The sequence below is a fragment of the Thrips palmi genome, unplaced genomic scaffold (genome assembly GCF_012932325.1).
Source record: "Thrips palmi isolate BJ-2018 unplaced genomic scaffold, TpBJ-2018v1 HiC_scaffold_10, whole genome shotgun sequence".
In the NCBI taxonomy this organism is placed as follows: Eukaryota; Metazoa; Arthropoda; class Insecta; order Thysanoptera; family Thripidae; genus Thrips; species Thrips palmi.
In genome coordinates this window covers 9,103,891-9,117,388 of record NW_023144621.1, presented here as the reverse complement: position 1 = coordinate 9,117,388, position 13,498 = coordinate 9,103,891, and the positions used below count along the sequence as shown (strand labels likewise).

The following is a 13,498-nucleotide window of genomic DNA, read 5'->3' as shown; positions in this document are numbered from 1 at the left end:
TGAGTGATTTTGTGGCTTCCCTGCCTTTGCCTTCGCCCACGTTGTCTGTAACCTGGGAACAGCCGAAGGCATATAGTTCTCCTGCCGGGAACCACAGGTAGGCTTCCTTTCAAAAATGACATGAGAAGGAACAACAAACGAAGGTTATTGGTGCTACCAACAACAAGAAACAAAACAACGCAATTACATTTAGTTTCCTTCTTAATTTACGTTCTATAAGTCAATTATTACAGTCAAAGCTAAATGTTTATGTCCGTAAAAATGAGATCGTCTTCGTGAACTACTGCGTACATGCGTTGCGTAAGTACAAGTTGGTACTGCGCGTACTGCAGTGAGAGGTGGGGGTGGGGGGGCAAACTCAAAGGGGCTGTGAAATATTCAACTGCAGAAGGTTTCCTGTTCAAACTAGTAAGAGGTTAATTGTTTATGTAATTTTGTCCATGGCAATCTTCAGAAACACCCAGAATGGTTACCGGGCCTAAAGAGTATTTCTGGAATTAACTTATGGCAATTTGTCTTGGATGTCATTCAATGTACCACACACAAGACTGAAACTTAACCTGGGCTTGTCGATTCCATCGTCTGCATTTTTAAATGCACGAACATGTTGATTTGATGATAGCTTTGAATGAGATCCAATGAACTGACTTTTGTATTTGGAAATCCCAACTCCATTAATAGGGTTTTAGTGCTTCGCCAAAGGTTTGTGTAACCAAGGAAGTGTTTGATGGTGTTATTGATTCTATGTTTATACTATACTAAAATCTTAATTGGCTTGAATGAACATCAGGATACTCTCTTCCTTTTGACAGGTGGTATGTGGAATTGAAATGGCTGACCAACGGGCAGAATCTAGTCATTCATGTGAAATATGTGGTGTGGATGGTTTGTCAGATGACAGCCTACGCTCACACATGGCCAACAACCATCTGGAGGGTGCCGCTACTTGCCCATTTTGTGACCTAGGAGACATAACTCCAAAAGAAATGTTAATCCATGTCAATAGTGCTCACTTAGATTATCTGACACCTGAAAACGAGTGTATATCTTTCATAGATGAAGATGAGGACCATGACTCTTCCGTAAGTCAATCGCTTTATGATTATAAAACACAATTTTATTTGTTTTGAGTGTGTTTCAACTTTGCCATTAATTATTTTACTAAGGAATATGGGAAGGATTTCACAAGCAACCACTCTAAGCCCATCCACCAGAATTCAATTGTTGAACCCAGTCCCAGCTCCAGTGTTCTTACAGGTTGGTAAATTGAAGTGTTTTTGCGAGAGTGGTCTTTTTACCAAACTTTGTTCATGATTTTATATTTTTACACAGGTCACTTTTCTGGGTTGTCTGGAGGAAGAGGAGAGCATGGCCCCGGTTCACCACTGCGCAAGAAACTAGCCCTACAGCTGACGTCGGAGGCTCCATGTGTCCAGCTTCTGCAATGCCCTCTTTGTCCTTTCACTAATGCATCTTCTTCTCAACTTGAAGAACATGTCAACAGGGCTCATTTAGACCCACTTAGTCCAAGCACTGGAGGTCACAATGAGGCTGTGGAGGAAAAAAAATTAGACTGCCCACTCTGTATTGCAAAGTTTCAGTCTTCTACTGAACTTGAGAGACATGTGAATTCAGCTCACCTAGACATACTTAGCCCACAAAAGGTGTGTTCCCTTTTATGTTTCTTATTTATTATTATTATTTCAACCACCATGACATACAATTGAACATCTTTACAGCCTGTGTCTAGAAATGAAGCTTGTGGAAGTGAACGCAGGAATGGAAGCTCTGGGGATGGTTGTCCTTTGTGTAAAATGTCTAACTTTGCATGCGACCGTGATTTAGCTCTTCATTTGGAAGAGCACTACAGAAGAAGTGGTATGACTTCTTTCAGCTACATTTCATTGCTTGAATCTTTGCTTAGAACATTTTTGTAATTGTTCTCCTTATTTTTCCCCTTTTTTTGTGTGTTTATTTCAGATACAACACCAGATTTGTCATCAGATCAGTTGCTAGCTCGTGCAGTTGAACAACAGGAGAAGGATAACCGACGTCTTCAAGAACAGAAAGAATTTGATATGCTCCGGGTATGCAAATGACATTTGAAATGAAGTTTGGCTCTTTTTAACACAGTTTTAACGCTTGGGGTAAAAATAATTTTCGATTTATTCCTTGTACATCAGGCACAATATGGAATGGACAACCAAGGAAACTTTAGACAACAAAGTTTGACAAATATGCAAAGAGCTGTGTGCTCTGGAGAGCTGACAATAACTGACTACTATGAAAGACAAATGGAGCTGAGAATGGCTGAAAATTATGGAATTGATGATCAATCATCTTGCACCAAAGGTAATTTTTTGACTTTTGGCGTGAATTTTTTTAGCTGGTTTTGTCTTTATTCAATGTAATAAGCCTTTAAAGTTAAAAAAAATATATTAGAAATTACCTAACAAACCTTTATTGCAGACATCATTCAGAAAATTCACACTTTGAGTTCAATGTCAAAAAATGTTGTCCGCACCTATGTCTGCAGCAGAATTGATCATTATGCTTCAACTTATGGTGATAAAGGATGGGGTTGTGGGTACAGGTAGGGTGATATTACAGCTGCATGCTCATAAAAATCAATTTTTCTTTTCCTTAACTTGGATTTTTATTATCATTTGACTAGGAACATGCAGATGATGTTGTCGTCCCTGATGCATCATACAAAATACAGTGATCTCATGTACCAAGAAGGAAGTGGTCTTCTGGGTATTAATCAACGAATGGCTGTACCCTCTATCTCTCGGCTACAGAAGCATATTGAATGGGCCTGGGGCAATGGCTTTGATCCTCAGGGATGTGATCAGCTTGGTCGTAAACTGTACAACACAAGGAAGTGGATAGGGGCAACAGAAATGACGACTCTTTTGTCTTCCATGCGCATCAGGTAGGTATTATGGCCCTATTTGCACCTCTTGCCTCTCTGTCCCCTCTGAGGAGGAAATTAAACAGAATACCTATATGTCTTTCTATTAATTAATTATAGATGTGAACTAGTTGACTTTCACCGTCCCACTGCTCCTGATGGAAGTCATCCACAGCTTTTCAATTGGATATTGCAATATTTCCAGAAAGCAGATGAATTTAAGCCTCCTCTCTACCTTCAACATCAAGGTATATACAGTTTTACAGTTACAGTTTTTCTCTAGACTGGCTTGTGTTCTAGGAGACCTTCATTTTTTCTTTCCCTTTTCTAATTTTTCTCTCCTTCCAGGTCATAGCAGAACTATTGTGGGAATAGAAGTTCTTCAACATAGCTTGAACCTTCTGGTTTTAGACCCCAGCCATGCTCCCCGACAAATGGCTCAATTTTGTGACACATCTGGTGGGGCAAACTCAATGCGCATCATCCGAAAGGGATCTGGCACTATGAGAGCAAGACAATATCAGCTTGTGAGTGTAACAGGGGTTATACAGTCAGAACGAGAATTAGAGGTAAATTGTCATGGAATAACAATTTTGATGATGAATTTATTCTTTGAAATGACTGAATGAACTGAATTCTGGTTTCTATCTACAGAACAGCAAGGTTTTATCTTCTACCAGGATTCCCTGATTTCATGATTTGACTATAAACACTTGATCTGAGATGAAGTCATCAGGTCTGAATGTATATAAAATGTTTCATTTAATTTTTTTGTCTAATTAATAAAATGTTTAAAATGCACTGCAAAATTTTATAGCATTAGTCAGTATAATAATTTAAAAAAGCCTTTCACTGAAGATTATTCGTTTTACTTCAAATGAGCTGTTGATAAAAAATTTTGTTTTCCTTTGGAAGTACTGCTGCTAGAGCCCAGTGTCACCTGGCCGTCATCTCATTAAGCCTGTGATATGTATGCTTAAGTTATTTTTTCTTTAAATGCTTTTTTCTTTCTATTTATCTGTCACTATATTTTTAAAGTTAAATTTTGCTGCCATATTGCTATGTTATTGAGATTTTTTAGAGAAGTATGAATATGACTTAACTTCTAATGCACTTTCAAACTTTTGTCACCCGTGTAATTCTTTGTAGGTTGGCCAAGCCCTTCCGTATCAAAGTCTGGCATTTGCAGGGTCTTGAGAAGGTAATCTCAGCGCAGTGTTCACTGCCTTTTTTTCTAAGCATACTTTACCCTGTACACTGTTTGATTGCTTTTCTTTTCTTTAAATAGACGAATAAAAATTTCATGATAAAGAAAAATAATGGGTCTTGTCCCTTGAAAATGAAAAATACACCTCTGCCAGATGTAATAGAGATAATTTACTACATTCTATATGAACTTAACGAACCCTGTTCGAGTGTCACTCACGGTTAAGAAAAAGCTTAGGCCTGAACGCCTGAACAGAACACGCGCTTTTGCTTTCCCCGGCGTGGCACGGTGACACTAAGGTCTAATACAGGTGACACAGCCGCTGTCTCTCTCGCACTCAAGGGGCATCCCGTACAGGTGCGAGAGAGACAGATCGACGAAAACGACTCTCGGAATCAGTCCACGCTGACACACACTTGGCACGATTTAACCCGGCCTGACAGCCGACAGCGCCGCCAGCTCGCCGGCCCGGCCTCCTCTCCCGTCTCCGGCTGCTGGGGCGGGGGGCGGGGCCAGCCGACGAGAGGCAGCGGTCGGCGGGGGCGGGGTGGGCGGGGGAGCCGGCACGGAAAGTCGGAACCGCGCCGGCGGGACTGCGGGACGAGACCCGGCATGCCTGCGGGACGGGCGGCTGGGCGGGCGGCCTGCTTGCTGCTGCTGCTGGCACGCTCTCCCTTTCCCGGCCGCGTGGCTGTGCAGTCCGCCCACCTTGGCCGTACCGTGCTGCTCACGCTGCCCCAGTCCGCGCTCGCAAATCCGCGGACATGGGCAGCTGCTGCCAGCCAGGACCCAGACATGTCGGCCAAACATTCGTGCGAATGACGGCACAGCAGCAAATACTGTGGCAAGACCTTGTTGCACGCACACTGCTTTACTGCACACGCCAACGATCCCAAAGGGACCTCTGCACGGAGCCTGGAGGCCGGGAGGCTCCAGCCTGGAGCTTTTTGGACAAATACAATGGCCCGGCCGGTCGCCTCGTTTACCTGGCCCATCCCACAGGGCCGAGGCAAGGCCGGGATCCTAGGCCGGGGGCCGGACAGGCCTAGCTAGAGGCCTGGCCACTGGACCAGCTTCACCTGCAAGCTGCAGTACTACAGTGCACCGCACTCAGCGCGCCCCCACCCCTCCCCTACCCACCTCACCTGCGGAACCTGCGGCCTGCACGGCATGGGCTGGATGGTGCGGGCTGTGAGCTCGATACGTGAATGTCGCATCGGTGCGTGCCTGCGTGCATCATGCACATGCATGAGGTTAAGCCGGTGCTTTGACTGGTGGTTTAGCAAGGATAGAAAAGGGGGAGGGTGGAGCTGGAGCGCAAGAAATAGACGCTTTGCTCGCCGTCCAGAGTAGAACAAAAGTAATCAAAAAGCCAGGAACCAGTGGGCACGTTCGAAAACGACTTTCCTATACTGTACTCTGACCACAAAGCGAAGACCCCTGAGTTGTAGCACAGAGCGAGTTTCTGGAAGTACCGCACTCTAAATACTCGACCGACATGCATGCTGTGAAGAGGGGCAGAGGCCGGCAATGTCCTGCTGCGGGGCGATGTCCTTGCGAAGGCCACACAGCCAGACGCGGATTGGGGAGGGGGCAAACGCTGCATACCCCTATGCCCACGTCAACCCTAGTCCGCTTGCACACAGCCCAATGCAGGATACTATGGCGGAAAGACAGGGGGGGGCAATTTTTAGAGCGGTATCGATACATACCTCATCATTCCCCACTAGGGTAACCTGGCACGTTCGGGTCAGGTCAGCCCTGATGGCCACTTCCTTACTTCCAGTATGTAGAGTAGTACATCTTATAGGGAAAAGGAGAGGGGGCCCACCCTCACCCGCTCCCTCTCTCCACTCGCATCGTACGTACGCGTACGTACGCGTAAAACCTCTCCTCTCCTCGAGTGTGGAGAGCAGGACGTTTCCGAGACACGTGGACCCACGTGGGGCTGTGACCTGCTTTGTCAAGCAGGGATGTGGAGCAAATCCTTTGTCACGCAGTTCACGGCCGCCGAGGTCACTTCCGAGGTCGCAAACGCACAGAACCTCCCTGCAAGCCAGTGGCGAGGCAGTGCATTGATTTACAGGGCCGGCCTGCCGGCCTACCAACAAGCCGAGTGACACTTTTAGAGCCGGGACTGACAGCCTCGTTTGCAGTGTACAGAGACCTGGTCTCTTTGGCAAGACGAATGAAGAAAAGAAGTCCACCTACAATCACCCTCACACTGAGCAAGTGGCAAGGAGGAGAAGGAGGAGAAGAAGGAACCGACAGGACAGGGCGGGCTCTTTGCAAGTCCGAACAAGCAAGCCCTACCCGGCCTGCTTTGTCTGAGGCCCGGAGAGGGGCGGGGCGGGGCGCGGGCGGCGGGGCACAGGAAGAGCCGGCGGGGCGGAGGGGCTGAGAAGGGGGCGGCACCGGCGGCACAGAAGGGGCGGGGGGCGGTGGGCTTCTCCGAGCACCGCGCAGCACCGCCGGGACGTCGTCGTGGTCGTGGAGGGTTCGCTTCTCAGGTCGAGAGCACCGGCGGCGGCGGCGAGGGGCGTCCGGTTGAGTGCGGCGCCGCTAGATGGCAGCACGAGTCCGCTCCAGCTGCTGCGCGCACGATGTGGCGGCTGAGCAGCACAGCGCCTGCCGCTGCTGCTGCAGCATCCCAATCCCACACCCAGCACACGAAACTGCTGCCACAACCGCCGCCACTCCACCAACAACAAGCATCCCTCCCCCCTCCCTTCTGTTCCTGCTCCGACGCGCGGGCAGCGGTGCTCCCCTCCCCGCCGTCGGCCACCGCACCCGCACCGCGCACAACGCCGCGCCGCGCCCGCGCCCGCGCCGCGCGCTAGTGGAGTGCTAGCGGAGCTCGGAGCAGCATCGTCGTGTGTGTCGCAGCTCTGTTGTGCCGCTCGACCAGCCCGTCCGCCCCTCGTGGCAGTTTAGCCGCGCACCGCCGCGACGCGCCGACTGCGTCAACTAGTGCGTCAAGCCGCACTAAGCACAGGACTCGCGGCTACCCCTGCCGGGGTCACACCTTGACCGTGGATACTCTCACCGCTGACGCAATGGACCAGGACAGCGAGATCAACCTGGCCGCGCAGTGCCTGCTGGCCATGTCGCACGGCAGCGCGTGGACCAAGAGGACCACCGCGCCCCTCGACCTGTCCAACCCGCACCCCAACGCCCAGCCCCAGATGCACCAGTACCACCAGCACCACCACCAGCAGCAGCAGCAGCAGCAACAGCAGCAACAACAGCAGTCAACGCCGCAGCAGCAGGGGGAGGCGGGGGCGCGTGGGGACACGCTCTACATGGTGGCGCGCATCCTGACGGACCTCACGCGGATCAAGCAGGATCCCGTGGACTTGGACAGCGACCGCAGCGAGCCGGACGACTGCGACGCCCTGGTGATCGACGAGCGCATGGACGACTACGACGAGGACGGCCAGCAGCACGCGGAGTCCGAGGGGCTCAAGACGCATAAGTGCGCGCAGCCCGGATGCGGCAAGGAGTACGGCAAGAGCTCACACCTCAAGGCGCACCTGCGGACCCACACAGGTGAGGTTTCCTTGTTCTTGTCCGTCTTGTCGCGGTTCAACCTGATGCAGGCCGTGCAGGCCGAGGTGGCAACCACGAGGCGCGCCACCGCGGCGTGGTGGGCTGCGTCGTCGCCCGGCCCGGCCCAGGGGGGCGTAGGGAGGGGAGCCTCCCCCACCTCTTCCTCCTTGGGGTTGGCCGGGTTGGCGACGGCGAGCCGAGCACGGAGTTGAGGTGGAGGTGCCCGGTGCTGGGCTGGCACCGTGGCCTGGCGGCCTGCCTTGCGCTGGAGGTTCTGGAGGTGCCTCGCGTCGTGCCATGCCATGCCGCCGACCCAAGCCGGGCCTCCCTCGGCCAGGTGCGTCGAAACGTGCTGCGTGCCGCTGCGTGCTGCTCCACTCCACCAGCGCTAGTACTCCCTGCCCCTCGTGGCTGGGACTGCACTGTGTTGCATTCGATGTGTGTCGACGTCCCTCCCTTTGGCGCGACGTGTTCGCAGTGTAGGGCAGGTCAGATAAGGGAGTGGGACTGTAGGCAGAGCAGAGCGAGTCCCTCGGGTTTGTTCGTGGAAGCGTGGTTGTCGCTGTCGCAGCCCCGCGGCCGCACGCTGCACGCGGCCCTCGACTAACGGTTGCGCTGGAGCGGAGAGTGGTTGGGGGTGGGATGGGATGGGAGGTCACCGGGGCTGGCACTTCGATCACGCGGCACGCGGCCACAAGTGTAGGTAGGGTGGGGCTTGCCTGGCTTGCCTGCCTTTCGTCCGGTCTGCTAGTTCATCATCCACGGCGCCGCGCCGCGAAGCGTCGTGTCCCTCGGGAACGCCCCTCGCGCCACGCCCCGCCACGCCCCGCCACGCCCCGCCACGCCCCGAGACGGTACGCCTCGCTTGGCCCCGCTAGGGTACGCCCCAGCCCGGCTGCTGGGCAGCGCTGAGCGCGGGCTGCCCGTCTAACCGGGCAAACTTCTTTTGCGTTCGTGGAACCGTGAGAGGGTGACTCAGGCTGCGGTGCGGAGTGCGGACGGAGAGGACGGAGCGGGGGCTTGCTCTGGGTTCGAGCAGCGCGGCGTGGCGTGGCGCGGCGAGGCGAGGCGAGGGTACAACAGGTACGCTTGGCACCGCCCCGCCGAGCCTCGCCCTCGCCCCTCACCCCGGCGTCGGGGCCAGCAGCGGCGCTCCTAGTGTAGAAGGGCCTCTCCGTGGTCGGAGGGCCAGAGGGTGGGACAGATGCGCCCTGCTACGCTTGCTACGCCCATGCCTGCGTCGCGGCCGTCAGTACGGCTTCCAAGGGGAGTCTCGGCTCGCCAGTCTGACGAATCTCGGGCCTCGCCGCCTCGGCAGCATTTTTTGTGCGTCTCTCTCATCTGCTCGGCATCTCGGCCATGCTGGCTGTGTCTGGCTGCTCTGGCTGGTCGTGTTGTAATCTCCGTCGCAGGTGAAGGTCCTCTGGCAAGGCACGGGGGGTGGTGGGGTGGGGCCGAGCGCGGCTTGGGCGTGGCGACGCCGATTCTCGCTGGCATCGCCGCGTTTATGGCTTGCTTTGTCTAAAGTTGACAGTTTTTCTAACTCCCGTTTTTCAAGGACTGCGCTCGGCGTTCCTGGAGTGGCCGTGCCAGGGCCGTCGAGACGCAGGCAGGCCGCGTCGGCAGAGATTCCCCCCGCCCCTGCAGCCCCTGCCGCCCCTGCCACACGTGGGCGTGCTGGGGGAGTCCCTTGCCTTCCCCTCCCTCCCCCTTCCTCGTTAGCATGGAGGTGAGGGGGAGGGCCACAGCCACATGTGGACCCCAGCCCTTCACTGCGTGACTGGTGCATCGTACACCAAGCAGTGCGGGCCCGACTAGCGAGGCTGGCGACCCCCCGGCCTGGTCTGGTGTGGCCTGGCCAGCACTAGCGCCCCACAACTCTGTATATTTCCTCTCTCGGCAGGACAACACGGAGTCCCTTCTGGGGGCCGCGGCTCAGCCTGACATTGTGCTTGAACGTGCGGACGTCGGCGTTGGCTTAGTACGTAGGTCCGGCACACAGACACACACACACAGACACTGATGTTATGCAAGGGGAGGCTTTGTCGGCGCTCGCGGTCGCGGGCCGCAGCCACCCCTGGCCGTGCTCCAGCAGGTTGCTTCCGAACGGCGCTGTCTCTCTCGCACTCATTAGGGGGCTCGCAGAGGCGCAAGCGAGCACGACAACTGCTGGAGGGGATCTAGAGGCCGGATTACGCTACGCGACAAGTCCGCAGACCACGTGGACCTCGTCGACCACGCGGACGGGCGTGGCGGGAGTCACGGCACGGCACGGCCAGTCGCCCGCTCGCGCCGACTGGGACCGTTTTGTGGCAAAGTTGAGTGACACACGTGGTCGGTCCCCGCTTGGCCCCGCGCTGCTTGGCCGTGGGAGAGATGGCCTGGCCTCGCGATTGGTTGTTCTTGGCGGCGTGCCCAACGAGGGTCGCGCCGTCCAATGGACAGGTCACTAGACGCTGCGAGCGCGCGTGCGCGCGTGCAACACACACACACACACACACACACACACACACACACACACGCACGCACGCACGCACGCACGCTTACTCACGTCACGCACGCCACGCGCCGTCCGTGATTTGATGATGAGCAGGGCGTCTCGCGCGGCGGAGCACGCCGTACGCCGTGAACCGAGGGTGGCCGAGGCCCTTGCCTGCCGGGCTGACGGGCTGCCCTTGGCGAGGAGGCGCGTGGTTGGCTGCCGCTGGCGGCACGCCGGCCGGCCGGGTGCATCGGGGCCGAACCAAACGCAAAGACAGCGCGACTGGGAACTTGAATTTCTCTGGTGGGTGGGAATGCTAAAGAGTCCCGCCGCGGGCCGCGGGGTGCAATGCCCTTGCTCGGCCCACTCCGCCCGCTCCGCCTGCTCGCAGTGCAGTGCACCACCTTTGTCAAGTGTTGCGTCTGAAGCGCTGAAGATGAAGAGTGGCGAACTCGGCGTCCGGCGCAAGATCCTTGCGGTGGCGCGGTCGAGGTCTGGCGCATGCGTTGCCCCACGTGGGCGTGGCGACGCGGCGTCGTCGTCGCTCGCAGGGGCGTCCCTTGGATGTGCAAGAGAGGCAGTGGGCTCGATGTAGTACGCAGGACGCCCACGCGCGGCGTCTCGTGGCGGCGCCGTGTGGCGCCGTCCTACCGAGCGAGCAGCGTCTGTGGCCGCGCGTCTTGTGTGACGCCTTCCACTTAGCGAGACGCGCGGGCTGATAGGCGCCCCTATGGGACGGCGGCGACGGGACGGGACGGGACGGGACGGGACGCCCTACCCGCAGCTGCACGCCCTGCACGCGCTGCGCCGGGGCGGCCAGCATGGCGGCCAGCATGGCGGCCAGGGAGGCTGGCGGGGACCCGGATGACTCACTGTGGGGTCACTGCGTGTTGCTGACCTGCAGGCCGGTCCCTCTGCCCCCCCCTCTCTCTCTCTCTCTCTCTCTCTCTCTCTCTCTCTCTCTCTCTCTCTCTCTCTCTCTCTCTCTCTCTCTCTGTCGCACTCATGTGGCGCCTAGTGCGAGAGAGACAGAGCGACGAGAGCACACTGTTGGAATCGGCCTGCTATACGCGGAGTTTCCTCGGGCTTCCCGGGCGACGGCCGCTCTGTTCCCGGGACCGCCGAGTACGTACGTCTTCGCCGTAAGCTGGTGGGCTACGTCGTCCGGCCGAGCCAGCCCCAGCCCAGCCTGCCCCTGCGTACCCCAGGGCCACGGTGGAGGGAGGGCCCTGGGCCCACGGTGCCTGGGCCCACGGTGCCTGGGCCCCAGGTGGGGCTTGTTGCGGGAAGTGGCGCGTAGGAGCGGCGTGACGCACGTGGGGCTGTGTGGCGCTGTGCTGTACTCGGCTCGGCTTTCGCGCGTCGCGCATCAAAACCAGGTCAAATCTTCGAACCATCGTCGAACGCCCCCGTTGCCCGGACCCGCACTGTACAGTGTACCGCCTTTACCGTGTACAGTAGCGTTATCTGGATCCGCGACGCGACGCGCCGACGCGTCGCTCGGCAATTAGTCGTCTGGCCGTGACGTTTCTCGAGTATCGAACTTTAATCCAATTTTTGTGGACGTCCGCCTTATTTCGTACGTTCGAGCAGCCGGCCCTTTCCAATCGCGGCCAACGCCTTATCGGGGAAATTCGAGTCTGGTCTTCCGTAACCCCTCTCTCCTCCCTGCTGTCTCGACCACGCCCCCCCCCCCCCCCCCCCACCGCGCCACCGCGCCTCGAAGCACTGCGCAGCACAGGCTCTGGTTTCCGTCGCTGTGGTCCCAACCGTTGTGCTGATTTTGCCAGCAGGCCGTCGTCGCCGCGTCTCAAGTTGTGCGCGGACTGCGGCACTGCGGCGGACTGTCCCGACGGCATGGGAACGGATCCCCTCCCCCTCTGTTTCCCCGCCCGCCTAGTCTTTTTTTACTCGATCGGTTTTTGCTAGGAAAGGATTCTACCATTTCCCACCGACGATGCCGCCTGTGGCCAGTTTAGTCGCGGTTTAAACCCGCCCTCCCGTATGTACTATGTCGCGAGTCTCGAGGCGTTTGACGCGCAGTTATGCAACCGTTCTAGGCGGTCTAGGGAGCGGTGGTGGGGGGCATGGCGATGCACCTGGTGGGCCTGGCGGCCGCTGATACCGATGCGTCCTGTCCCGTTCTTGCCTAGTCAGACCACGCCGCTTAGGCTTATCGGGCCAATCTAGGAATCGTGGCTCACGGTAGTCGCGGCGTTCGGGCCAAAGTCTGGCTCTCCGAAAAATGGCGCGGCTAACGACGCGAATTTCTCCCTTCCTCCATTCCTATCCCCTCCGCGCTCCGCTCCCCTCAACCTGGCGGCGAACGGTCCCGGTCGTCCTCGTCGTCCTTGGTGCTCTGGGTCCATCCGCAGTTCGAAAATTGACACGCCGTCGCGTCGCCTGCCCTGCGGGCGGATCTGCCTGCCGCGCGACGCTCACGCTACGCGACGCGGCGAGTCAAGTCCACCCCAAGGCCACGCCTCCTCCACGTGCGCCGCCCGCCGCGGCGTGTCCCTGGCCGTGTCCGCAGTCCGCGGGCGGGGCGGGGCGGGGCGGGGCGGGGCGTGGGGCTACCGGTCCCATAGACTCGCGGATCCGCGGCCACGCGCCGCGTCCCGCTACTACTGCGTACAGACCGCCACGTCGCGGCGCACTGCAGGCTGATTCCGAACGGTTCGTCGCTCTGTCTCTCTCGCACCCACGGGGCAGTTCGTAAGTGTGCGAGAGAGAGCGTCAAAGGCTCGCGGGGCCGGGGGCACTGCGCAGCTGTCGAGGCTCGAGTGGCGTCACGAGCCGCTGCAGTCTGGCGCTGCCGCGGCGCCGTCCGCGTGTTCGGGGACCCAAGTCTGCGCGGCAAGGCGGCGAGGCGGCGGCAAGGCGGCAGTGGCCACGAGGGCGCGAGAGCGCGACCCCGGACAGGGCCCCCCACGGCCCCCACGGCCCCCACGGCCCCCACGGCCCACGTGGGGACCGACGCGACGACACGCCTCACGCTTTCGCGCCGGAGTCTGATTACATGGCAATCGCTTTTGATGTTGCCATCTTATCGAACGGCATGTCCCGCGCTGCGCCGCGCAGGGATCGACTCGCGCATGGTGGCACGTCACCGGCCTGGCGGCGGGGCCGGCGCGGCCCTGCTACACTAGTGGTGCAGTCCGACACCGGGACGGCTGGTGCGGCTCCGCGCGCCGTTTGTAACCCGCGCCTCTGCACGCGCGGAATCGGCGGGCAAGTGGAGGGTGCATCTCGTGGCCGCGCCGCGGCTCCGCCTTACGCAACACGTTATCGCGAGCCGCGAACGAGGACCGGGCCGGTCGCTGGTGTGGGCACACTGTGGGGGCGG

General features: G+C 57.3%; 2 protein-coding genes across 4 annotated transcripts in view; both read left to right on the top strand.

Moving 5' to 3' along the window:
• The first annotated feature begins 357 nt into the window (after window positions 1-357).
• LOC117654458 (zinc finger-containing ubiquitin peptidase 1-like) lies at window positions 358-4,218 on the top strand. 2 transcript variants are annotated; one of them, XM_034401100.1, is made up of 12 exons: window positions 358-408; window positions 813-1,082; window positions 1,167-1,257; window positions 1,333-1,664; window positions 1,740-1,878; window positions 1,981-2,087; window positions 2,184-2,352; window positions 2,470-2,593; window positions 2,675-2,935; window positions 3,035-3,162; window positions 3,263-3,483; window positions 3,569-4,218. In XM_034401100.1, the coding sequence occupies exons 2-12, from the start codon at window positions 831-833 to the stop codon at window positions 3,602-3,604; spliced, it is 1,860 nt and encodes a 619-aa protein (XP_034256991.1). In that variant the 5' UTR covers window positions 358-408; window positions 813-830; the 3' UTR covers window positions 3,605-4,218. The 2 variants fall into 2 exon arrangements, with proteins under 2 accessions (XP_034256991.1, XP_034256990.1); XM_034401099.1 differs by having other exon boundaries at window positions 358-702.
• Window positions 4,219-6,943: 2,725 nt separating this feature from the next.
• The window catches only part of LOC117654114 (Krueppel-like factor 14), a 28,275-nt gene continuing 21,720 nt past the window's right edge, over window positions 6,944-13,498 (top strand). For both annotated transcript variants that reach the window (XM_034400307.1, XM_034400306.1), the window contains exon 1: window positions 6,944-7,670. In XM_034400307.1, coding sequence (XP_034256198.1) covers window positions 7,178-7,670 — 493 coding nt within the window. In that variant the 5' untranslated portion in view covers window positions 6,944-7,177. The remainder of the gene's footprint in view (window positions 7,671-13,498) is intronic.